This window comes from Dichomitus squalens (genome assembly GCF_000275845.1).
Source record: "Dichomitus squalens LYAD-421 SS1 unplaced genomic scaffold DICSQscaffold_73, whole genome shotgun sequence".
NCBI lineage: Eukaryota > Fungi > Basidiomycota > Agaricomycetes > Polyporales > Polyporaceae > Dichomitus > Dichomitus squalens.
The window spans coordinates 108595-133438 of NW_006766955.1; the positions used below are offsets into that span (position 1 = coordinate 108595).

At 52.7% G+C, this 24844-nt stretch overlaps 8 protein-coding genes across 8 annotated transcripts; 3 read left to right on the top strand and 5 right to left on the bottom strand.

Moving 5' to 3' along the window:
* Positions 1-308: 308 nt before the first annotated feature.
* Positions 309-1935, bottom strand: DICSQDRAFT_141226 (oxidoreductase). The gene is made up of 7 exons (XM_007370699.1): positions 1781-1935; positions 1589-1720; positions 1271-1504; positions 1091-1214; positions 854-1039; positions 667-791; positions 309-594 (listed from the first exon to the last, which is right to left on the bottom strand). Exons 1-7 carry the CDS (start codon positions 1814-1816, stop codon positions 496-498), a joined length of 936 nt encoding a protein of 311 aa, XP_007370761.1. The 5' UTR covers positions 1817-1935; the 3' UTR covers positions 309-495.
* A 2920-nt stretch (positions 1936-4855) lies between these two features.
* DICSQDRAFT_163870 (uncharacterized protein) lies at positions 4856-6844 on the bottom strand (the record flags this gene model as incomplete). The annotated part of the gene is made up of 20 exons (XM_007370700.1): positions 6737-6844; positions 6600-6678; positions 6532-6545; positions 6423-6470; positions 6321-6371; positions 6261-6270; positions 6194-6210; positions 6120-6145; positions 6035-6060; positions 5867-5891; positions 5800-5811; positions 5726-5741; positions 5630-5669; positions 5459-5562; positions 5340-5399; positions 5256-5283; positions 5165-5201; positions 5090-5110; positions 5018-5042; positions 4856-4969 (listed from the first exon to the last, which is right to left on the bottom strand). Coding segments are annotated over exons 1-20 (816 nt in total), but the record flags the coding sequence as incomplete, so codon positions are not given.
* Positions 6845-7539: 695 nt separating this feature from the next.
* DICSQDRAFT_71401 (cytochrome P450) lies at positions 7540-9465 on the top strand (the record flags this gene model as incomplete). The annotated part of the gene is made up of 8 exons (XM_007370701.1): positions 7540-7810; positions 7871-7948; positions 7999-8249; positions 8304-8377; positions 8436-8595; positions 8646-8890; positions 8944-9033; positions 9093-9465. The coding sequence occupies 8 exons, from the start codon at positions 7540-7542 to the stop codon at positions 9463-9465; spliced, it is 1542 nt and encodes a 513-aa protein (XP_007370763.1).
* Positions 9466-9802: 337 nt separating this feature from the next.
* Positions 9803-11000, bottom strand: DICSQDRAFT_71343 (lipase; the record flags this gene model as incomplete). Its single annotated transcript, XM_007370702.1, has 6 exons — positions 9803-9912; positions 9976-10233; positions 10305-10390; positions 10455-10568; positions 10618-10687; positions 10754-11000. The coding sequence occupies 6 exons, from the start codon at positions 10998-11000 to the stop codon at positions 9803-9805; spliced, it is 885 nt and encodes a 294-aa protein (XP_007370764.1).
* Positions 11001-12053: 1053 nt separating this feature from the next.
* Positions 12054-13335, bottom strand: DICSQDRAFT_174841 (lipase; the record flags this gene model as incomplete). The annotated part of the gene is made up of 7 exons (XM_007370703.1): positions 12054-12169; positions 12239-12407; positions 12463-12551; positions 12610-12695; positions 12746-12859; positions 12919-12988; positions 13050-13335. The coding sequence occupies 7 exons, from the start codon at positions 13333-13335 to the stop codon at positions 12054-12056; spliced, it is 930 nt and encodes a 309-aa protein (XP_007370765.1).
* A 1264-nt stretch (positions 13336-14599) lies between these two features.
* DICSQDRAFT_113063 (uncharacterized protein) lies at positions 14600-16382 on the bottom strand. Its single transcript, XM_007370704.1, has 6 exons — positions 16287-16382; positions 15945-16226; positions 15757-15893; positions 15638-15697; positions 15069-15479; positions 14600-15000 (listed from the first exon to the last, which is right to left on the bottom strand). The coding sequence occupies exons 1-6, from the start codon at positions 16321-16323 to the stop codon at positions 14947-14949; spliced, it is 981 nt and encodes a 326-aa protein (XP_007370766.1). The 5' UTR covers positions 16324-16382; the 3' UTR covers positions 14600-14946.
* A 342-nt stretch (positions 16383-16724) lies between these two features.
* Positions 16725-19843, top strand: DICSQDRAFT_113067 (uncharacterized protein). Its single transcript, XM_007370705.1, has 7 exons — positions 16725-17306; positions 17356-17807; positions 17863-18454; positions 18508-18567; positions 18623-18686; positions 18739-19100; positions 19165-19843. Exons 1-7 carry the CDS (start codon positions 16908-16910, stop codon positions 19549-19551), a joined length of 2316 nt encoding a protein of 771 aa, XP_007370767.1. The 5' UTR covers positions 16725-16907; the 3' UTR covers positions 19552-19843.
* A 1200-nt stretch (positions 19844-21043) lies between these two features.
* Positions 21044-23197, top strand: DICSQDRAFT_174844 (uncharacterized protein; the record flags this gene model as incomplete). The annotated part of the gene is made up of 19 exons (XM_007370706.1): positions 21044-21135; positions 21210-21288; positions 21367-21380; positions 21432-21473; positions 21527-21583; positions 21641-21650; positions 21710-21727; positions 21794-21819; positions 21881-21906; positions 21962-21996; positions 22047-22071; positions 22125-22136; positions 22191-22206; positions 22258-22297; positions 22354-22454; positions 22679-22706; positions 22760-22817; positions 22878-22902; positions 22963-23197. 19 exons carry the CDS (start codon positions 21044-21046, stop codon positions 23195-23197), a joined length of 939 nt encoding a protein of 312 aa, XP_007370768.1.
* Between the last annotated feature and the right edge of the window lie 1647 nt (positions 23198-24844).

The following is a 24844-nucleotide window of genomic DNA, read 5'->3' on the forward strand; positions in this document are numbered from 1 at the left end:
CTCAAGGCTAGCTTCTTCTGAACTCAACCGCAATCAAGTTGGCCATCAGCTGAGTTTGTAAGCCAGACTCTTCCAAGTTCTGATGGCGTGCGTCGATTCTCGAAGGCTCTCCGTTAGTATGTTGGCAACCCAAAAACGCGATGCGTGAAACTGTGTCCGCAGAACCTGATTCGCACGAGTTACGCCTACCTGTGGAGAGTTGAGGACGAATATAGGGATATTGAAAGCAGGTTCACTGAATATCCTCACCGATACATACTGGAACAAATTCTATACCGTGGTGAGATGAACTAAGGAACACGGTGTGGGGCGTTGAGGTTCATTAAGGGGATGTGTATGTAAGCAGAATGTGGTTCCGAGTAGGCTAACATCGGGGATGATGCTTACAGATATACGCCCTTGTCTATTGCGCTCTTCTCGGACACAGGAGTAGAAATGAAGGTCAGATTGAAATTCGAGCACATGTAGCGTGCCATAAACTGAGCTAAGGTACGCTCAGGACAAGTAACCCTTTGTGTGGCAGTACTCGCGATGCTCGTCTGCGTGTGCGGCGACTTGCGCGTCTATCGACTTGCGCCAGAAGGGTAGCGCAATCTAGGTGAAACCGAAGTTCAGGATCATGAAGGGCTTTCATATAGGATCAGACGCAATCGAGGAGGCACTCACGTAGCCGATGAGCCCATACAAGATGTCTAGGAACGGGTTATGCCGTGGAGACGCACCAGCGGCGGTCGCGCGGAACACATCGCCGAAGAAATCCATTGTAATATGGAAGGAACCCTTCTCGACGCCTGACGACGGACGTATCAAACAGTCAGCAAATCTGATCATATCCGCTGTGGATGGTATCTACCTCGCAGAATACCCGCGGCGATATCCTCCGGAGGGCTACCGCTATCTGTCTCCTCGATCTTCAGGGTGACCTTTGGCTTGACCTCGTTCTCCTCGTCCAGGCCTGGTGAAAGGATCGTCGCGGGGAACGCCACGTGAACGTCGATTCCATACATCTTCAATTCCGAACGCAGAGTCTCCGCCAGGCCTGAACGGACGTTAATTTGCGCTATACAGAACGCAAGAATGGGGCGCTCACCTCTAATAGCGAACTTCCCGGGAGCATAGGTGGTATAGCCAACAAACGACATGAGTCCCAGAATCGAAGAGACAAACACGATCTTGCCCTTGACCCCTTGCCGGACCATTTCTTTAGTAGCCGCCTGACATAAATTGTCAACAGACTACCCTTCCAAAAGACTATATAGAGCACACTGACGAGAGCCGTGAACGCTTGTGCGCCGAGAGTCATCTGGATGCCGCCCATGAAGGACTCTTCTGTTTGATCGATGAAGAACCCTGGGCGCGATGCGCCGGCACAGAGAAACAGAGCTTCGGGGCATCGCCCACCGTGCGGTTCTCCGGCGGCCTTTAATGCGGCGGCCGATCCGATTTCTGAGTCGACAGCGAAGGAATATGCTCGGAATATCTGTTTTGGGTCCTGGCGCACTCGCTGGAGAGAGCGGAGGCAGTGACGTGGCACAGGTGCAGTAAGAGTTCAGCCAAGGTGAGGACAAGGGGATGGATTGTTTCTTGCCTCGAGCTCTTCAAGACCTTTGTCTAGTCTGGGCTTATCTCGGGCAACGATGGAAACGTGAGCACCCCGTTTTGCTAGCAGGATAGCCAATGCAAGGCCTGTCCCTCGCGAGCCCCCAGTGATAAGACAGTGCTGTCAAGTGACCAGGCATCAGCTAATGTACACACGATACGAGCGTATGATGAGAATGACCTTGCCGCGAGGATCCCACTTTCTAGAGAAAAGCATGTTGTACAAAGCTGAAGTGACGACGATAACAAGGATGGAGACGACCGCTGTCTGAGATGTCGTTGCCACTACCATACGGCGGAATTCGAGCACGGCTGGATGCCGGAAGCCTCGCGCTGCGCAAACGTTACTGAACAGTTGACGTGAAACTTTAGAGGACTGTTAGTTAGAAGGATGATTGCCACACTTTTCAACCTAGCAATTTCCCATTGCGGTCGGAGTTGCGGAACATGAACTGATGTAGACGCCGGATGTCGGAGCGCAGGTGGGGCCTTGACTTACTGCAAGCTTCGGTATTCGGCCTCGGGATACAATCTCGAGCGATCATGACTCTGGTATGTAGCAGGAAATATAGACATCTTCGAGCTCAAATAACACGCTATGGGCCACACTTGTACAGCAGATAAAGGGACTAGTCGACAGCGGGAGTCTCGTTGCAAGGATTGTAAGTAAAGCGTACATCATTATATAAGTACGAAGACCTAATCGATATCAGAGATAACCGAACGTCATCGCTCTCGTCCCATTTCAGCGCGGTCCTCGACGAGCGTCACTACTACCGACTAAGACCTTCCTGTAATGGTATTGTCTGGTTTGGTGAAGTCCTTCCCTAGCTTACACGCAGTCGTCCAACTTAAAGCGCTCACAAGAGCTAGAGAGTGCGGACGTGAGGCAGGAGTTCGCGTCCTGAGTCCTCTTCCGCGTCTTGCCCACTCATCTTTGTTTCCTACGGCAGCACTATCTTCGTGGCTTAGTACTGCTTGCATCTCCCATACTATCTTCCCTATCGTGTTCAGCATTTATTGACAAGGCTCATCGCAAAGGGGAATGAGCGTCATGGATACAAGGCTTAGTCGGGGCGGCGCTAGCTCGAGAAGTTACTCGGTTGCGACAACAACTGATATTCACCGTAGGGTCGCTGCACGCGTCGTATGTGGCCTCAACACCAAGCTTGATGCACAGACAGCGCGGCACCAGGGCGCGTAGTGTTACATCGCGACCACGCCCAATTGAGCTCGAGCAGGGTCTGGCGACGGCGCGTCCAGCTTTGTTCGGAGGCGGCCTCGGCTGCACCAGGGCTTGCAAGGTGCACTGCATAGGAGCAGGGAGATGTATACAGATTGGCGTCCGTTGAGCAGCGGGCTCCTAGGAATACGTAATATACTAGGTGGGAACCTCGTGGGTCAATGACTTGCTTGCGTTGCGTCTCAACTAGATCACGATAAGACTGCGCGCGCTGTATCTGTATTCATATCCGGCGGCGTTACCGATGATGCCAGTGCAGGCGAGCTCGCGCACTTCCTGGGTGGCGCTGCGACGCCGGCGGCAGAAGCTACCATCGGGGCTGTCCTTGACTAAGATTACGCTTTTGGCTGAGTTGCGAGCGCGTTGCTGTTGACCACGCTGACAACTTTCGCAGGTTGAAGACATACTTGCTAAGCATAGGCGGTCCAGTAGGAAGTGAAATCGCTCCGGGGTACGACAGAGAAGTGGCGGGAGAAAGAAGTAATCCGCGTGACCAGCGCCGTCCGCTTGCACAAGCAACATGTAGATATGACACTGAACCTGATTACGTCCAATGTATCCCCTGAGAACATGGCTGCTTAAAGGATGTCAGTGTTTCTGCGCATGGCGGTGATGCGGATCGATGCGCAGCAATGTGAGTCCAGGCTGACGGTCGAGAGCGCGAACGACCTACGCTATACCATGAGCTCATCAAGCACCACTTCCACTCGTGCTGCATTGTATAAGTAGAAAGAGAGCGAGAAGCGAAGTGGGGAGAGTTTGTGGGCAAAGGCTCGCAGGTCATATTCCCTTGCGCTCGAGATTGAAGTGGAAAGGAGGCTAGGGCCATAGATAGGCATGAACGTCATAAGGAGGCAAATCGTTGAAGGGAAATGAGCCAGGTCGAGCTCAAAAATCTTCAGGAAAGTTGTAGAGACTACAACGAGGGTTGTGTCTCCATGGGCAAATAGCCCATGGAGAGCTCAGCTCTCCCTTTCCCCTTACACGTGATGCTTCCGTCCCGCTCTCTCGTGCCTTCCCCGATCGACGCCCGCCCGCCAACCTGTCCGCCCTTGCCTGCCCCGCCCAGATCCTCTTCGGGTATCGGCCAGTCTGCTCCTCTCCCTCGCATGTACTCTGTATCTCCTACCCTCCTACCTTACTGTCTCGCTCGCAGCCTGCGCCTCTTGTCGTAGGCTCTTGCCACAGGGAGTGCGTCCAGGCGCAGTTTTGTTCTTGTTGTAGGTGTCGGACGCGAGTCAGGCAGACCCTCGCGTCGTACGCGATGCATTTCTGACGATCAGTCGTCATGCCCACTGATGCGCTGATGCGCCCTCTCCAGGTGCGTTCTCTCCCGCGTTCTCTCCCTCGTTCTGCCTCCTCAGTCCCCGTCATATGCCAACATTGACGCACTCTTTCTGCGCTCAGCGGCGAAGCTACAACGTCGGGGGACACGGAAAGTGCATTGCGGGACTGGGGGTGGCACTTCCCAACGGACAAGCCCGGCTTTTCCATCCGGCTTTGCCATCCCATCAGCGCCCTCGCCTCGTCATCTGATCTCCATCACCGCCCCTCTCTCGCGGGCGAAGGGAGAGCTGAGCTCTCCATGGGCTATTTGCCCATGGATACATAACCCTCGTTGTAGGTCCCTCGAAAGTTATGGTCACAATCAGGGTTACCACAAAAGTTGACAGAGGAATGATATATTTATGAGAAGGATTGTTGCAACAGCAAGTAGTGAATGTACGCAATAGGTGCTGATTGGTGGAAGTCATACATTGAGGTGTCATATATTCACATCATATTTGAGACCAAAACTACGCTTGCACTAGGTCAGACGGATAGTATCTGAGACTGTCTGAGGCGCTCCACCGTTGATCCTGAAGTTTCTGATGCCGTATTAGCTACTTGGGGCCGTCGACATCCTTGAATTCCTCCCTCTCGACCAAGACGCTCAATTGCTTGAAGCTCCTTGTCAGGCGTCAAACCTTGCGCCGAGTGTATATTGTACTCACAGTGACATTGGAACGGGATGCGAATTCGATGGGAATTGTCTCTTGCCCAACTCTAGTGCGGCTCGAGAAAGGAATACTGACATGTCCAGTGGTGTCTGCGCCCACCCGACCGATATGACCTCGGGCGTTCAGCCTATGATGAAGTTAGTAGCGTTGAAGATGCAAAAATGACGCTGCTTACGAAGCTAACAGTGCGTTGAGGTATACTACTGGGTATGTCAGGACCTGTATCGGTATAGAAGCGGATACATACGTTTGCTGAGGGGGAAGTACACTGTGGCACAAGCGTCACCGAGGTTGTAGTTCAGCACCGGGAATAGCTACTTACTTGCCAAGAAGACATAATTGGTTGGCATAGCGGCGTACTGTAAGAAAGCAATAGAGAGTGTGCATCTTTTCAGGGTCCGTGAATTACTTACTGTTATGAAGCACGCCAGCGCAAAAATGCTGTTATGGACAATGGCTATTCAGACGCATACTCAGGCCGTAGGAGTATATGTTACCTGGTAAGCAACCCGGTGTTCACCGTGTACAGTAACAGAACGTTGATCAAGGAGTCCGTCCTGGAGAAAACTGTCTCAGCAAATGTAGACGGGAGCACACCGGAAATCATATATTTTACCCTTTATTGACGCCTGTTCGTCCTTTGTAGAGTAAATAACAAAGCACAAGGGCGGTGTAAGCGTCGCAAACAACCAAGAGCCCCAACCCTAGATACATGAGCCACTGTGCGTGGTGGAATGTCAATGAGCCGTGAGCTGTAACCGGGTAACTAAGCCATGGAAGTACGTACGGAGAGCTTCGCGAGCTGGGAAAACGTTGGTAGAAACAATCTGGATGCTGAGAGTCAGTTTCGCTCCAGTAGATAGAGGGGTGTCTTCAAGCCGACCCTTTGATACCAAACCCTACAAGGTAAGCGTGCATGAGGCCATGTTGATGTATTGCTAGACCATGGCGCCTCACCTATGCCGACACCTATCCGTACGGCGAAGTCAAATCAACAGCTATGAGAGTCTTTGAGTTTTCTTACCAAACATGACGAATATGCCAACAATCTATGGTGACTTTGTAAGGACGAGTCACAAGAGGGAATACGAGAAATATGCGGACCAGTGGATATGTCAGAAGCCGATTCTTGTGGCTCACTTCCCATGGCGTTCTATCAGGACGTGGACCTCAAGACTAAGGTAGCACTCACAAACCCAGACGCGATAGGTGAAAAAGCTGAAGAAGAGATCCAGCTACGAGCTCTGTCATTATTATAAGGGCTTTTGAGTGCTCACCATCGAACAATAGAATCACTGGTGGGCTTGATGCAAATGAGTCCGCGCAACAATGATCATGAGCGATGGCTTACGGTGACGAGTATACCGGCTTTCATGGAGGGAGTTAGGGGATAATGATGCATCGAGGCGAGTACTCACGAAGATGCTCCTGTATGGCACATGAATGGCAGGATATCAGAGCGACAGTATGATGCTCACCAAGGAATCCGCTCGATCACCGTTGGATCAGTGAAGTTCGTCACCATGTACCTGATGACTGTTGATTTAATCAACTACTACAAGATCATAAGCAGCGCGTACCAGTATAGGGTGTGAGCAACTAGTATATAATGCAAAGTATCCAATACACTGAAGAGATGGACGAGCATCGGTGATTGAAAAGCCTCTTTCGGGAGCTGAAAGAGCTTACAAGAGACAGGAGACCTATCGAGAGTTAATGGTACCCGGAAATAATGGGAAATGAGTGAAAGTACGTACCGAGTACTTCAATAGCTTACGCTCCTGGGAAGAGGATTGGAAGAACATAAAGCTTTGGACGCAGGTAACGCCATATAAGCTGTAAGGACAGAAACTCAGTTATAATCATGACATGGTTCAGTCGAACTGGCACACACGTCGCTGTGAATAGGCATCCAACGAAACCTGCCCCAAGAGTATTGTCGTAGTGAATGACAGGCATGCTGGGACGGATAATGACAAGAGCGACGGGCAGAGGAGATGGCTAGTACACAGCACGGCGGAGGTGTGAACTAAGTCTTGTTATACTGCGGTGAGGTGCGCCACAACGGCAAATGCGACAGACGCGCAGACAAGACGCTGAAAGTGAACAGATGGGCGTCGCCCAAGACCGTACCTATATGTGCTGAACAACCGAGCTTGGGCATTGGGCCTACGGGAAGATGACAACTACAGGGCATAGACATTGGCGGTGGCCGAGGTCCACAGCCTTCTCAGCGCGCAAACACCCGCCCATCGCTTCTCTCCTGTGTCCTTCTAGCTATCGCAGGAGGGGACTAGTTCCATCCGTGATGAGGATGCTCACCGCTCTGCAATATCAGAATGATGGACCTCCCACGCCTCTTGCCTCGTGGGGAGTACGGTGAGCAGTTATACGCACTCCCGGCTCCACCAAAGGCAAGGCATTCGTTTCTACTCTATCACACCAGCATCGTCGTCAACCGCTGCACACCGGCTCTTCACACTCTCCTCTATTAAAAACTTCTGACTGCCAACGCTCAGTTGGTCCAAGCGGCGGTTACAACATGGCCATTGATCTCCCATTGGCCTCGGGTCTAGTGAGGATAATCTTCCCGTCTTCAGCGAAGCGTGTTGGCTGATTATTCTCTAGCTTGCCCATGCTGCTCTACATTTCTCCCCATCCCCATGCCCGGTGACTCAGGCAGCCGGTTTACTTGTGATGACGTTCTTCACCCTGTTCATTTTCCCCGATGTCTACGGCTGTGAGAAGGGCCTGCAAGACATCATCAGCGCCCTCAGTATACATGTTGCCTCTCTGCTTTGTTCGATCGCCGCGTATCGGATCTCCCCGTTTCATCCGCTCGCATGGTATCCAGGCCCTCCCTTGGCAAAAGTGACAAAGTTCTGGGGCGTATGGCTATCATGGACCGGAACGCAGCATCGGGTGTTTCTAAATCTGCATCGAAAGCATGGCCCCTTTGTGCGCACAGGTTCGAGGAGTATGATCTCTCATACGAGTTGTACTGCATCCTCAAAGTAGCTGATTTTAGGGCCTAATGAGTTGTCTGTTGCGGACATAAGAGCTGTTACCGAAGTACTTGGTGCCAGCGGACTCAGCAAAGGTGAATGTAAGCTTCGCTGACCACATATAACTCTATCCTATACTCATGCTGCACAGGGTACTCAGCTCGCCAAGACCCCAACGCACCCAGGAACCTAATTGTCTTAACCGGCGAAGCTCATGCTAACCGGCGTCGACTATGGAATAGAGGTCTAAGCACTGAGAGTCTCAGAGAATACGAACCTGTCCTCTCGAACAGAGTGAAGCAGTTTATGGTCCACCTCATGGCTGCCGCTCCAGTGGGTAGCTTGGATATTTCGCAGTCAATCGGGTACTTCACGTTTGACTTCATGGGTGACATGGTGTACGTGGAAATGAAATTCAAATGGAAGGCTCATTGTTGTTGACAGACGACTTGACAGCTTTGCCCTTTGCACATGTTGTCTAATGGTGGCGATGAGAGTGGCTTTTGGGACATGCTCAATCGATTTTCTGTGTACGTATGCAACTTCTAGCTCATTCAAACACCGCTCATCTTCTCATCCATCACCCAGCGCCGCATCGATCATATCTCACATTCCCTGGATTTTTCCGATCGTACAGAGGGTCCCGTTTCTATCTCGGGATTTGAAAAGGCTGCGGAAGTTTGGTCTCGAGCTGGCCATGGGTCGTATGCAGAGGGGAGCGAGAATGAAAGACTTGTGGTATCATCTGGTACGCACGGTTTCAGTCTTCTGTCTCTCCCTTTCTGACATACAACACAGTCAGACGAGGCTCACATGGAGAAGAAGAAGCCTTCCATTTCTGACGTGATTGCTGATGGTGCCCTCGCTGTGATTGCTGGAGCCGATACGACAGCCGGAGCTCTCACAGCGCTCGTCTACTTCGTCTTGAGAAACACTGAGTGTTACCATAAGTTAAGAGACGAAGTTGATAGGATTTATCCGCGTGGGACAGACGCCACCGACATCACTCTTCACGATCGCCTTGTTTGGATGGACGCCTGCATGTGAATCCATTGTCCTCTCGCCGCCTGCCAAGCTACTGATAGAAAAAGTACAGTAATGAAACACTACGTCTTCAACCACCAGTACCTACCAATGGCCCCCGACAAGTGCCATATGATGGACTCGGAGTGAATATAGCTGGATGGTGCGTTGACGTACTCTCCTCCTTGCATTAGGCACCTGAGTCACCGGATCTCATGTTAGTTATGTTCCTCCTGGGACACAGGTCTATCTTCCACCATATTCAATCCATCGCGACCCTAGGTACTTCTCACCGCTGCCGGACACCTTCTTGCTCTCTCGATGGCTCCAATCTCAATCGGAATCCTCTGGTAACGTGACTGCACTCAATCAGCACGGCTTCATACCATTCTCACACGGGCCGGCAAACTGTGTGGGCCGCCATCTTGCGCGGATGGAGATCAAGATGGTAATCAGTGAGCTCATACAGAAGTTTGATCTCCAGTTCGCAGAGGAATTTGATTCAGGTGGATGGTGCGATACCATCAAGGATTACCTGGTGACCACTCGAGGGCCACTGCTGGTGAATTTGAAACCGAGATGTAGTAATTTGTGATGAATAGAGACATGTTTGATATTCGGAGACGTAGTGATGTGAGATCAGAGTCCAATCGAGTTCGAATAGAAAACCCTCGAAAAGTTCGACCCGAAAGGGGACATGGCCGGAGTACAGCCGAGTGAAGTTACAAGTCTTAGAAATTCACGAGGTAGATGCACTGCCGAGAACATTCTGAGGTCTTCGCAGGCTGGATCCCTATTCGTTGGAATTCTCGACACGTAATCTTGACCACATCTCGATATAGTCTGAATGGTCTGTTCTCCCAAGGATACATGGTCAAGCACAGTGCACACGATCGTCCGAGAATCCGCAGCCATAGTGCTCCACGCCATATTCAGCATCCCATCTCAATGCCATCGTACGGCCCATCATGGTCAGACTCGTCACCCACAAAGATGTTCGGTACGTCACCGACGATGCATCGGTCGTCCGAGTTGTCCTGACCTGTGCACCGAGAACATACATCAATCACCAAGACCGCGACATAGCGCGCCTATACCGACATACCTGGGCAAGCTAACCAGGCGTTCGAATCCTGGATGTGGACTTCCCCCGATGGGTGGTGATATCCAAGGAACTGACCAGGAAGAATGGGGATGAAATCCTCCTTATTATTGACATGCGTCACCTCGATGGGCTGAGAGTCAACGTAGTTGGCAAAGTCCTCGTTGCCCACGCGGGGAAGACCGTAGCCCACAAAGCGCGTGGAGATGCCAGGAATGTTCAATGGGAGGAAGATCGAATCGAGGAGCGCGATCGCCGCGCCTATACACCGGACCATATGATGAGTCTCTGACATTGAAGCACCGCGCGGAAGACAGTGGCCTGAGGCTTACCGAGCGAATGTCCAGTGACTGTGACCTTATTCGTTCCAAACTCGGTGAGCCCAGCCTTGACCGCTGCGAGCACATCTAGAGCAGACCTACAAACAGTAAGCATCATTATGTGGACGCTTGTCCTCGAGACACAAGCTCCGGCCGACGGACCTTGCTTGAGATCCCGCAAAACCGCTGTGGACGCCAATGCTGCTACTGATACCAGGGAACAGGCTAAGGTCCAGGCTCTCACGGATAATATCCGCATCCTCAAGGAGGGGAAGACTAGATCCTATCAGTGAGTCGTATATGACATCACAATATTGCACTTCACATCTCGCTGGTATTCGTTCCCTGGTGTCCAACAATTATCTCGCCCAAAGTGGGGTCGAAGCCAACAAACCCTACATCGCACGTTCCCCGTCAACTAAAATAGCTCGCTACAGTGGAATTAGGGGGCCCTGACTTACAGAATTGGGTCTCGTCTCCGTCACCGCCAGACGCAATGGGCTTGAACGTTGGGTTGGCTTCACAGTTTTCTCCGCAGTTCCAAGCGATAGTGCTTGCGGGAGTGCAGTATCCCGTGCTAGCGTAGTGCGTATATGGACGGAAGGAGGTGATTTGGGCCGGTGTAAGCGCCGTTATCGCCGCCTGGCGCTTGATCACGGCTGCGGTGGCCGTACGCGCGAAGGCAGCCAGCAGCGCCACAGGGATCATGGTCTTGAAGGAAAGTGCCATGATGAAGACAAAAGAAGATCTTGTGAAGACCAGAAGTGTGACGCGGGAAGGCTGCAGCTTAGTGCTACCAGAACTGAAATGGACTGAGCGGACGACCGATGAGCGCTGCCCAGCGAGGCCAAGTGGGAACGTAGGACCTAGTGTTCTTATAGATTCGGAAGGCGTCTTGGTCCAGAAAGTCGACTGCGCACCTCTGATGGCAAGGGAGTGACAGGGAAGCCTGTTTGAGCGCGTCCAGTATTACCGGTCAGTAACCGAATGACGATGTTTAAGGCAGACAACGTCACGAACGTGCACTCGGATCACCAGGTGCATGGGGAAGAATGAGGGTAGCACATGCATATCTAACTTCAGCCTACCAACCAAATCCTCCTCCGGAATGCTTTTGACACACTGCGAGAGCGATCAGAGCACGATGACGCCACGGGTTTGACTCGCATACTGCACGGCCGCTAGTCATGACAGCCTTGACAAGGTGAATGCATTGAGGTGTCAAGGCCTGGCAGCGTGGGCTGCAGTATATGGCAATCTGCCTATTCGTCAGGAGCGATAGACCATGAGCCAAGGAAACCGCAAGATGACTGATCAGGTGAACATCACCTTGGATGGTAGCGCTGAAACGAAGGGGAGATGTTCCCACGGCCCACGGACGAATCGTTAGTGCATTACAAGGGCTATCCGTAGATCCAGGATGTACAACGGATAGTCTGTTTCTGCGTACCGCCACCGATGCGAGGGTTACAGAGAGCAGCACACTGTCTCAGAAGGTTGATTGCAGAGTTAGTTGAGCAGTTGTATGGCAGGGGAGGGACGTAAGGGGGAGGAACGACGCTGGGCACGGACCGCGACAATCCGGGCACCCGAAAAACACACAACATGGAGAGCTTCCACTGGAAGGTCCAAGTGCGCTCTAGCTGGGCACGGGCTGGCAGACACATGCAAACAAACACTGCCCACTAATGTCTGATGTTCGTGACCGAGTAACGGGATTCTGCATTCATAGTGTCATCGGTATATCGGTCCGATAAAGAACTAGCAGAAAGTAGATATGAGGACGCCGTCGTAGGGACCAGCATGATCAAAGATGTTGAAGTCTAGCAGAAGGTTAGTGTCCCCGACGGTGCAGGATGTGCTTGGGTTGTCGTGACCTGCCAATTTTCGGAAGGTCAGGCAATGCAGGAGGGCATGGCAGTCCAAGCAAGCAAGAATGTGCGTACCAGGGCAATTGATCCACTGGTTCGCTTCGTCGATATGAATCTCTCCGCTAATATGTCGATATCCAAGCAGTACTGGAGGAAGGATAGGGACGAGATCCTTCTTATTCGCTACATGGTTTACCTGGAACCCAAGGCGGTCCACAAGTTGCACAAACGGGTCGTCACCGACCTGGACGTCCACTCAGCCTGATAAAACCCAGAGCAACACAGTCGCTAGGACTTACTCGTGGCAGGCCGTAACCAACGAATCGAACAGTTGCATCAGGAAGGTGCAAGTGTAGAAATACCGCGTCCAACAACGAGATTGACGCTCCTGATGGATTGCGACGGAGTCAGAAGGAAACGCGATAGTACTCGTGGTAGAGACGCACCGAGCGAGTGCCCGACAGTCGTGACCTTACTCGTATTGAACTCTTGCATCGTATTCTTTACAGCCGCCAAGATAAACTGAGACGTCCTGAAGTACGGTCAGCTCACGAAGGACAAGGTGCTGTGCCAGAGACCGACTCGGCTTGCGCTATAGAGAAACCGCTATGAACGAGAACATCCAGGCCAACACCTGCAAAGAGTTGCTCATCCAAAGGCAGAGGTAGTAAATCTAAATCCTCCAAGACAGGAACACTATCCAGAGTGATCCAGTATCAGTCACAAGTCGAATGCGCCCCGCCGGGCCACCTTACATTGTGAGAAGTTGTGTTCCTTGGTGGGCAACAATGACCTCGCCCAGATCGGGGTCAAAACCGACAAACCCTGCCAGCTGGAGATTAGCGAGCCGTGTCAGCAAGGGAATGGCTAGGATACCAGAACTTACAGAACTGTACGAAAATGCCATCTCCTCCCGCTGCAGTGGGCTTGAAGTTGGGGTTGGCCTCGCAGTGTTGGCCGCAACTCCAGTCAACCGTCACGATGGGTGCACAATATGCGGCATTTGCGAAATTGGTGTAAGGCTTAAACGACTCAATCTGGGGTTGCGCGAGGGGAGCGATTCCATCCGTCGCGTCTGCCTCTTGTCGTGGAAGTGACGGGGCCGCGGGCACCGCAAGTACAGCATGCAACGCAAAGAGGAGGGCGCCACCAAGTAAGAAACAGGGAGCCATCGGGCCCCTTTGAGCGGGGTCGCACTGGGAGCAAAGGCAAGCAATCAATCGCCCGAGAGCGAGGCTATATCTGATCTGATTGTAATCTTCCGAAGGCTTAAGAGCTGCGCCATGAGCTAGATTGACAGCGTCAGGGGTCAGAAGAGGGCCCGGTGGCGAAGCTGCAATGTCCATGAACATACCCTGTCGGGCTGAGGTACTAACACTGACCGAGGCCATACGCTGACAATTTTTCAATTCAAGACTGAGTCAACATGACAGCTCTGACCCCGTACGTCACTAAGAAGCGCACCTTGACAACCTGTTTTCAGTTAGGCAATGTGCGAAAAGCCTTACCCATGCGGCAGCGAGAAGTTGAGCTGCTCGGCTATGTCTACCTTCGTGCGAACGGTCTTCGCCCAGCCGGCAATGTCCTCTCAATCCGCGAGCCGAAGTCGAGATTGGGCATGCAAGGAGACTGGGCTTGGCTTCGTTAGAGATCGAACTTAAAGACGGGGATAAGATGTTGGATACTACTCACCATCGCTAGACCATGAGGTTCTTGTCGATCTTCGCGAAAGCCTCGAGCGGACCGGTCGATCTTGGGCGCAGGCTACCGATCTTCTCTCGGAGCCTCGTGCTTGAGTGGGAATTCTCTCAAGACAAGCTCGTCCCAATCTTGAGCCTGAGAGGTTTGACCACTGAGATTCGGCACTGTTGACATAATAAGAGCGGGGACAGCTCGCGTGAATATGGCTGTAATGGAGACGTCGCAAGCAGTGTCATCGGACCGCTTCTAGGACTCAATTGCAAGCTGCTGGACAACGCCACCGAGATTCACACGCAAATACTTCATCCCCGAGAATGGGCGGAGTGTCAGTCTGATATACTTACGACGCAAACCCTCAGGCATGCGAGGTGGAGAGCAAGCACGACCCGATGACGGATCGTGAGAAGTCGATTTTGCCCCAAATTATAACACATGCAGACTTGGTCCGAGACACACACCTCCGCGACACGCTGCATCCGAACCGCCCGCGACAGATAATTAACCAGAGTCCCGATGTACGCCAGCCTAAGAACGTGCTGCGGCGAACGGTCCTCAGCCTCGGGGATGAAGCGTTATGAAGGGCATGAGCGTCGGAGGCGTCGTGTCACTCCGAAGGCCGAGGCGTAGGTGAGCGGTAAGTCCTCGGAGCGGACGTCCGGAACGGGTCCAGGGATACGAAGGCCTTGGCTTGATCATGTCAAGAAATGCGTGATCGATTGCAATCAGTAGTGGTGCGAGATCGTCTACAACGTGATGTTATTGAATGCTGGTGAGTTCAAATCTGGATCACGAGGATGGTGGAATGTGTTGGCGGATGGGAGCGGATATGTGAATGGATGACTGGATGAATGCATGGATGCGTGGATGACGTATGCTTGTTATAAGATATGGGCCCAGGGATGCGATATCGTATGAGATGAAGGGATGGCTGTCGCCTCTGAAGTCGGCGCGGTGTAACGGCATAGCACCTGCTTCAGGATGCAGCGGCACGTGGCGCCATTCATGAAGATGGGTAGCGCGAACAACGTTGAGGGTGGCATAGGCGGCAATCGTAGTCAGGATTGCGAGATATCGTCCAGCACCTATGCGTGTGGCGTTGGTTGCTGGATGGGCATTTGGACTTGACCATTGCCGTCCTTCACATATGAAGCCATGTCAGCCACATATGTAGCAAGCGTGCGAGCTGCAGAAGAAGATGACGTACCAAGCGCGCCTTCTTGATCGGCCGCGGACGCACTCCCGCGTTTCCCGCCTTCGTGCCTCTTAGTTCGGACTTTGCGCCGTCTTGGCCGTACGTGCCTTGGGGCGTATTACCGGACATCTGAAGGCCCGTATCATCCCTCTCCCGCTTGACTCCTCGGGCAGCGGGTGTGGCTGTTTGAGGCGCCGGTGTGGAGACGGATTGCGGTGTCCCGATGCCGACGGGCGTGAGGCCGCGCGCCTGCGACGGCTGCTGATGCATTAGAGGAGGTTTAGGGATACCAGGCTGAGGTGTGGAAGTTCGGGGTGGCGCGCCCGCCGGTGTCGACGGGAGGCCTGCGGGAGTATTGGGCCCTGCGGCAGCTGCAGATTGCACGAGGCCCTGACCGGCTTTCGCGAGTTTTTTGAGCTCTTTCTGTAGGCGTAGATGATAGCGAGGGGTGCACCCGTTATAGCGGAGGAGAAACGAGGCAGGGATGAAATTATGTAGGACGAGGAGTCGAACGGCAAGATAATGGTGAAAGTGGCTCCGGATGAGACAGGACGCAGACAGCGATTGAGAGAGAGACGCACCCTTCTCTTCCTGTCTTCCCGCGCTTGTGAAGATTCCGCGACAAGAGCATGGATATTCCACTGTTATGGAGGGAAATGTTCGGGAGTGGCGGTGATGAGTATCCAAGGGAGAAACGTACGCCTTTTAGACCCTCTAAGCTCATCGAGAATGCCGTTTGTTGTGTGTGTGCATTGAACGCCTCAATCTTGTTCTTCTGTTTTGGTGGGACTACCATCAAGGTTTCGAGGAAGTCGTCCTTCTTCATTGAATGCTTGCCTATGGACGGGTTGTCGCATCGCAAGCGCGTCGACGTAAATAACCACATACCAGGGACCGACTTGATCAAATGCTTATAGTTCTTAAACTTCTTCTCTCCTTTAGTCCCATCTTCATCATCTCCATCGTTGCCCGCCGCGGGCGTGGGTGCTGCTGGAGACGACGCTGGTGCATCCCTGCCAAAGATCTCCTTGCCCTTCCCCTTGTCGGTGGCACACGGCTGGCCTACCGGTGGAGCAAAGGGTCGAACGTACTTGTCGTACGCAGGGAGGAGTTCGAAGCGTTTCAAGAGGTCGTCTGTGCTCCTGAAGTATGGTGGAGGTCGTGGAGGACCTGGAGGCGGCGCAGGGTCAGCGAGATCAAGGAGGCGAGCTTCACGCAGCAATGATGGACCTGGAGGTGGAAGAAAGAGAGGCGGGATTTCGGACATCGTTGAAGGGCCCGCTATGGCGTTCTGTTGCGATGTGGACGTATGCTGCTCGTCGATGTCCATGACGGCGACGGCAGAAGCAGGAGTTAAGCAAGACGCGGCGACGAGCGACGCGGTGAGCTCACGGCCAAAGCGTTCAGTTCAAACTCAGAATGGTTCGTCTCGGTAACGCCGCCGATGTAGTTCACTTCTTCTTACTGATCAGTTCAATTTTGAGCAGACCTACTATTCCGATAAGTTCAAGAAGTAACGTTGGATATCGCCTGTCAACACCAATTACTAATGACAGCCTGGGTGAGTCGGTGCAGGGCGGACCGGGGGCTGAGGTCATCAATGAGAGAGATATCGCCCAACGGGAGGCCGCCACCATCGACCGACAAGGCCTACGCCGCATGGCCCCCTTCCTCTCTTCTTCCTCTTTCTTACTTCTGCCTCCTCACCACCCATGGCGAGCTCCTCGTCATACCAGGCGGTCGACGCCGTAGTCTCTTCCAACTTCTCCATCTATAACCCCTCAGTCTCGCGTGCACGCGGCTCCGTGCGACCCAAATCCGGTTCCTCTCCCGCCTCCGCAGTTGTAGCGAATGGTCAGCCTTCGGACGACATTTCTGAACAGGATCCTTTGTTGGGTGAATTGCGCCCTAGGAGGAAGCCATTCTACCGGCCAAGACCTTTATGGTACGTCTGCAACGTCTACTACTTCGTTGGAGTCATCCGCAGAGGTGAGGCTGGTCGGCCGACGGCCCGCAGCTTATCGCGTTGTGTCCCAATGGGTCGCCCCATTGGTTTCCGACTGTCTTTGGCTCGGGCTTGTCTCAGCGGCGCGTGCCGCCTCCGTCCCGGTTTGGCCAAGGGATCGGTCGTGGAAGCGGTATTCCTTGGTATCTCTGGACATCTATTCCTTCGCCTTGGTTCATGGCTTCGCGACTTGTACTAAGTTGGTGTTTAGGCTCGTTCCGTTCGCTATTGTCGCGTCAGTCGTGGTAAGTCTGCGCATACCTGCCATTCCTCGCACATATTCATGTGACATAGCGCGGCATGACTATCGCACCTCGAGTCCAAGTCTTCACACAGTTGTCGTGCAACCAAATATATGGGCACGACGTTTACGACCACACAAGCCTCAACCGCACTTCGCTTCATCTATTCAATACATTTAACACTCCTTCACTTGCCGTCAATCCCGCAACTCCCTCTTTCCCCCCATTAGACGTCGATTTCTCCTTCGCACACCAGCAGATATCTTCAGAGGAGCCCACACTGCCACCCGATGACGATGGTGATGAGCCAGACCCGCGTCGACCTCCTTCAGAGCGTTGCCTCAAGGACCCAGCTGTCCAAGCTGGAGCTGCGCGTCTTCAGACCATCATGACCACCACTATGGGAGTTCTGTCCGCTCTCACCACCATATGGTGGGGCGGGTTTGGTGAGAGGCACGGACGTACCAAGGTTCTAGCAGCTGCTACGTTCGGTCTCTTTATGACGTACGCACCTCCTGTCCGAACACACTCCTGCAAACACTGATGGGTACGTTCGTAGGGACTTGATGTTCATCCTCGTCTCGACGCCGCATAGTATCTTTGCTGCTCATGGACACAAGCTCTTGATCATTTCCCCCATCATCGAGGGCCTGTGCGGAGGATGGGCCACCCTGCAAGCTGCCACTTCGGCATACGTTTCGGACTGCACCTCGGATGGGTCGCGTGCTGGCATCTTCTCCCGATTTACGGGCGTGTTCTACTTTGGCTTTGCGATGGGGCCCGCGATTGGTGCATTCTTGATCCGTCACCCGTTCATCCCGATCTTCTCGCCGGCGGTCGGCGTGCACAACGGCGCGCCGACTGTGACCTCGGTGTTCTATGTTGCTGCGCTCGCGTCGTTCGTCAACTTGATGCTTGCGCTGTTTCTGTTCCCGGAGTCACTGGATAAGAAGAAAGCCAAGGGAACCGTGTCGCCATTACTCGCTCCGACGATTCCAGTCGCGGAAGAGCGCCTCGGTCGCATCGAGCGTTTGTTCAATCCGTTCACGTTGCTCCTTCCGAAGACGGTTACGGGCCCGAACGGATCGAAACATAAGGACTGGAGTATGATGCTGCTGGCGATGGTGCTGTTTGGCCACTTGCTCTCGTTGGTGAGTATGGTCGGTGATTGCGAGCTTGCGTGTATCTCACGTTCTCCGTCTAGGGTATGTTCCAACTCAAGTACCTTTATGCCGAGCATATCTATGGCTGGGGGGCCGAAACGGTCAGCTCTCAGTTTGACGACTGCGTTCATCAACACCAGCTGACGTGTCATGTAGCTGAGCTACTACATCTCTTTCATGGGATCTGCCCGTGCTCTGCATCTACTCTTCGTTCTTCCGTGTACGTCGCATGCCGCAACATATCTAACCCTCTTATAACGTCGTTAGCACAGTCGTCATCGTGACGTTCAAGCCCAAGAAACCTGTCGGGGTCCCGGGCCACCCAGTTACGCCTGCCGTAGCCAACGCAGCGCTGGCCGAGGCGATGCGGTTCGACAAGACGCTTATCGGCGGGTCGCTCTTCCTCGATCTACTCTCCCACTCACTCGTCTCGCTTTCCCCCACGGACTATGGTCCCTACTCAGGGCAGGCTCTCTTCGTCGGAGCGACGACTATGAGCTGCTTCGGTGCTGGTTTGATGCCAGCCGTCAACAGCCTCGCACTGTGCGTCATGCAATCGCACGGAGATACAGATACGGGCAAGATGTTCGGCGCGTTCTCCCTGGTGCAAGCGATTGGCCAGACGATCCTGGGGGTGCGCTAACCACATTCTCCACATCCTTGCTCGACATACTGATATTTCCTTTCGCGCTATCTAGCCCATCCTGTTCGGGATCATCTATAGCAAGACGGTCGCGACGTACCCCAAGGCGATCTACGTCGTCGCAGGCAGCATGGTGTTCGCCTCCTTTGTCATTCTGCTGCTGCTCCGCCCTGACGCGCTGATCAAGCCGACTCGCCGCAAAGGCAAGCGGGTGGGCCCTGGTGCGGTGGAGGCACGCGTCGAGCCTCCGCGGGGACGGTCGCGGAAGAATAAGGATATCAGGCAATCGAGGTTCAGCGGGCCGCCCTCTGAAGGGTCGCTCGCGTCGTCGCGCGTGCTCAAAGTCCCGCAGGCCGGACAGTCGTATGGGGCGACGAGCTCTAGCTCGGGCTCGGGCTCTGCGTATTTGACTGGAACGTCGTATCAGGGGCGGTCGACGTGATGCGCTTCGTGGTGGCGCATTGGGAATATATGTACGGATATCGTCTCGTCTCTTGATTTACTACAGATATCTTCTGCATTTCACATAACGTTCATCTCCCACCTACCCATAGAGCAGGATAGCAGAACTCGACCGGTCCCTCTAATCTTCTCATTTTATGTAGACTAGAATTGGTGTTTGAGGCGCGCGCAGGCGCGTCGGAGAATGGACGGTTGTGGATGTAGGCTGCGTATAGAGCAACATAGTATTGGATTGTATAGGTTGCATCCGGGAAATTGGATTGATCTTCGACGACGGTGACCGCAGACGAGATGATGTTCAATTCGTCTGACATCACTCAGGACAGTCATCGCGGCAGACCAATGCACGCATTACAATCTCAAGCAGCAATATGGCCTGTTTGACATCGTCGCTTGCTCATATGACCTCTCGAGCTCGCGATCGCATGTCGCAACAGGGACCGGTAACGAGGCGGTCTGTGTATGGGATGAATTATTTCCGAACAAGCGCCGAGAATGCAAGCCGGGATGGTCCGGCCTTAAATTGGGCGTCGGTTCGGCGATGCCCATTGCCAACTCAACCTCTCATCCGCCGCATTTTCAGCTGCGACGATGAACATCTGATTTTGCTGCACGGCGCTCCTACGGAGAACTATTTCCCAGCATGAAGCTCAGCCCATATATTCCACCCTTCCACGCAGGTAGAATTCCTCAGTCAGTTAGCTGGGAAATTTGATTATACCTGCGTTCAAGTGGAATTGCGGTGAGAGGTCTCTCACTAGATCCCTTCGTTTCAACGTGATGTACTCTATCTGAATACATAGTGCACAAGACAGCATTGAAGTCCCTGCACTATATGGTGCATGAGATAACGACGAGTACTAGCCTGGCGTAGCGCCCTGTTGCTCTGTGGTCATGAGGAACTGGTATCATCGTCCTCTTGTGGTCGCGGGTAAGCCTTCTCGGCCTTGATGAGCATCCTCCTATGAGGTGAGCGCACCGACGCAGCCCGAACGCAGATTCCGCCCGGGACTGTTCTGCAGGTCGACGATCCACCGGCCGCGGTCGATAATAGCATCCACTTAGCTTTCATATGACAACCACTGAATGACAATTCTGTCCCCATGATCCTTCAGAAAGCTGGCGGCAGTGGTTTTGCCAAGTGGTGATGTAGCGTTCTCATGCTAACCGGGGGAAGCCTCCACGTGCAGCGGGCGGATGTTCGATCATCCATAATGAGCGTACCATGCGCTAGAGGCGTCCAAGGATACTCTCAATACGTGTCCCGTGTTTCGATGTTATGTTGAGGGCCCGTGGTGAATCCTCCCCATGACCTCCCATCATTTGTAGATGCATGTGAGAATGACGACGTGGGACTCTACATGTCACGGACTTGCAGGTGCGGTATTTATCCCACAACTACTCGCGTTCATCTCGGCCTTGCTTCCTTCTCCTTCGCTCGCTCTATTGCTCTTGGCTCGCATTGAGGAAACATGTCCAACAATGTCACCGCCGCGACCTCGGCGGTGCCTGCGCTGGATAACTCGTTTGGGGCTATTCTGATCGGAACTTGCATTGGTCTCATGTGAGTTGGTACGACTACTTCGCGCAATCCAGTTGGCTGACTCTTGACACCGTGATAACGTTGAATGGTGTTAGGATGTACGGGGTATCGTCAAACCAGATGTTCCGTTACTTCCGTATCTATTCCGGAGACAAGGTCTATCTTCAAGGCACGGTAAGTCAGGGATCGTCGCGTAGCCGTTTTTCGATCTAGCTGACAACATCTCGCTGTTGATTGACATACGTATCTCAGGTCGTTTGTCTCTTGTATGTTAGCAGATAGTGCTTTTGTTGCGTTGCCTGACTCGTATAATCCAGCGCGCTAGACACCTTTCACTCTATCGCATGCATCCATGCATCGTAAGTGGTACTTGTATATCGCACTTGCTAAGGCTACCTGACAGCCAAGATAGATATCATTATCTGGTCACCAACCATTCTCAGCCTCAAGTGCTGCTCGTCGGTGTATGGTATGATTTCTCCATCGTCAGATGTCCCCACGACAAGTTCTGATTGGATTACTGTAGGTCTATTAGAGTGAGCTGCGAAAAGTCCAGGCGGAATGCTGTTCTTCTAATCCACTTGTTTGTCATCAGGTCTTGGCTCCGGTCACTGTACGTTTGGTGGATGCCGTTTCTCAATCTCAACGGTTGAGATCACCTTCTTTGTTACCTGTGCAGGGAGTTACCGTGCTCGGAGCCCAGTCGTAAGTCTTTCCCGAGTCGTACCTATAATCAGTGTTGTCTAACTCAACCTTATGTGAATAGCTTTTACGCTCGAAGGGTCTATCGTAGTCTGTATAACTACTCTCAGTCTGTCTCTACAAATCTCACAGTAGTCCGCTGCAGTTGGGTCTGGCTACGCTCTTGTGGTGGCCCCTATTGTACGCATTTGCCGTCCATGACCTGTCACAACCCCCTGAATTCCGTACAGGTGCTTTGCATGCTGGGAACTGGCGGTAAGTGTCCTCATCGATGTGTTGCTGCACCAATCATAAGGCATGCGCTGTAGGTTTCACAACGGGTCAGTGCTGGTGTCTCGATAGCCTTGAGATTGGTCTGATTATATCTTATGCAGCCGCTAGCTACGAGATGTGAGTTTCTTGTTATTTTGCTTGAATGCCATTTAAAATTCGACTCTGCAGCTTTGCACAAGAGACGTTCGCCAAGTTTGAGCATTACACGGTACCGCCCCGGGAGCGTATGGGTTGTGCCCTGATACTGAAAGATTGCATCTGTAGTGGCTCATGTCTGGCGGGTTCGCGTTTTCGCTGGCCACTGATGTGCTACTCTCCGTGACTTTGATTGTCTTTCTTATGCGGAGTCGTACCGTGTTCAAAAGGTGTGTGGGATCATGCTAGCCTTCAGTGACGAGCTAAGCTGTCCCCAGGACGAATTCGATGCTTCGCGTTCTGATGGTGTATACAATCAATACAGGTGAGCTCGTTCTGATTGCAAGAGTTGAGTGTCATTTCCAAACTGTAACCATCACCATTCTAGGGCTTCTGACGAGGTAACTATCTCGCTTCCTGCAATAATCCGGAGGTTAACGAGGAAGCCTCTTAGCGCCCTCAGCCTTGCATCACTAGTCTTCGTGAGTCTTTTACAGTGCTAGGCTAAGGACAGGTCTCCTCACTTTACCTACAGGGTCTATCGCAACCGGAAAACATGATTTACATTGCGATCAACATGCTCGCCACAAAATGTGAGGGTAGTCATGCTTTCTCCTTATCTGTTCATCAGCAGCCCTGATACATACTTTTAGCCTACGTTAATGCCGTGCTCGCCGTGTACGTCTCCTTCACATTCCAATTGCGCTGAAGAGACCGATTCCTTTCGGTTTTGGGTAGTGTCAACTCCCGTCGCTCTATCGTAGAGTTCACGCGGGAGACTGGTGGCTTCGGCACCTTCGGTCTGACCACGCAGCAGCAAATATCTCAACGTATTCCAGCGCGGGTGGAGACTTTCCGAGTATCGGATGTGCAGAGGGACGTCATTGACGTCCACTGGAACATGCAGCCTCAGAACAACGTGCCAATGAAAGATCACGGCGTTCAGTGGACGCAGAACGACAGCATAGTTTGAGGTTTCTGGATGTCGTACTGTGAGTTCTTCCACGTCTGTTCTCCCTATTGTGGGGCGCGCGCGCTGAAAGGCTTGCTAGAAATTAGGCTGTATGACAGTTGTACAACTAGAGTATTTTATCATGAAACATTCCTCCCGCATCCTGGCCCCCAGCCGGAGGGCGTGATGGCCAAAGTGGTAGCCGATGCAGGAGATGATCTGATTCATCCTCCAGCACTGACGGCGACTACAAGAAGCTCTCCTCTGGACCACGGCTTGGCGTAGTGGTGCGGAACACCCAGTCATACCCAGGGTTGGCCTCCCGTCGTACCGAGCCGTGTGGTACGGCTGTACTCTACTAGGGGTGAGCGATCGGGCGACGTCGCGTATCTTGAAGACAAGCTACTCTTGCGGATGAGTGTGTCGTCGACTAGTATGAACTACCACCCGCCAGCGGGGCTTCATCAGCATCGCCTACGGAGGTTTAACGAACAGAGATCGGACTTATCAGCTACAACGAACTCACAGGACTTCAGTGCGGCGTTGACATTACTGTCTGTGGCGCACCGGCTGATGCGCACGGATACTATCCTGGACCAGGAGACCGATCTGATGTCAGCTGCTTTCACATTGCAGAGAGCGATAGAAATCATTAGAACAATAGTGGCGGGATGTCCAACGGAAAAGAACCGCGAGGCATACTAAGCAGAAGTGAAGCAAGGCCAATGGCACAGTGCATCTCTCCAACCGTATGCGGGCACCTGGCACAGTCACGTGTTTCTGGTCCAAACGGCACACGCTCGGCTACGGCAGAGTCCGATGTACCGTACACGGTAAGCTTTCGTCAGGAGTGTCTCCCTGCTTTCTCTTCTTTCAACCGATGTTGCGCGTCTCTCCGCTGTACGACTACCCTTCTACAGTTCCAGGACTGCTCCTTCCCGCATGGTCTCTTCAGTCGCGCAGGTTGTTTGCTATGTCACACGACCTTCCTGCCGACTGTGACAGTCATACTTCATACCCAGTGAGAACGTGCCGGATTCAGGTCGATATGCGTCGATTTTGATCGTATATAGTCGGGCAACCCGAAATCACACGAACACTTGCCATATTTACGACCGTTTTCGTAATGAGTCGTATAGCGCCGTGCAAACCCCCAATATAATACTAATCCTGTCGATTTGGGTCGATGGGGATTGTCAGCAATTGATTGTGCTCGAGAAATTTCGGGCTGGGTAATTTCAGGTCGTCTTGATGCAGAGCACGCCATTGATTGATGGTTGGGGACTATCTGTATTCATTCGTATAGACTCGTATGACTATGTGATACAATATAGCTACAATTGGGCACGGTTGCGGTCAGGTCTCGCTATACGTACCGAGCGTAAGTGCACTATTTCGCTGATGCGCTGGTAGTAAGAGATCCTGTACAGAGGACTCTCAGTCTAGTGGGAAGATCACTGACTGTATTAGGACTATACCTGTACAGAGGACTCTAAGAACCATATGAGTACAGTATAGTATGGGAATAGAAGATGAACATACCTCAGTCTAGTGGGAAGATCACTGACTGAGGAAAGGAAGGAGCGAAGCCAGCACTGTCTACAGCGCTGGCAGGTGGCAGTGCTTGTCTACTATAACAGGAAGGTAAGGTAATCTAATCTAATCTGA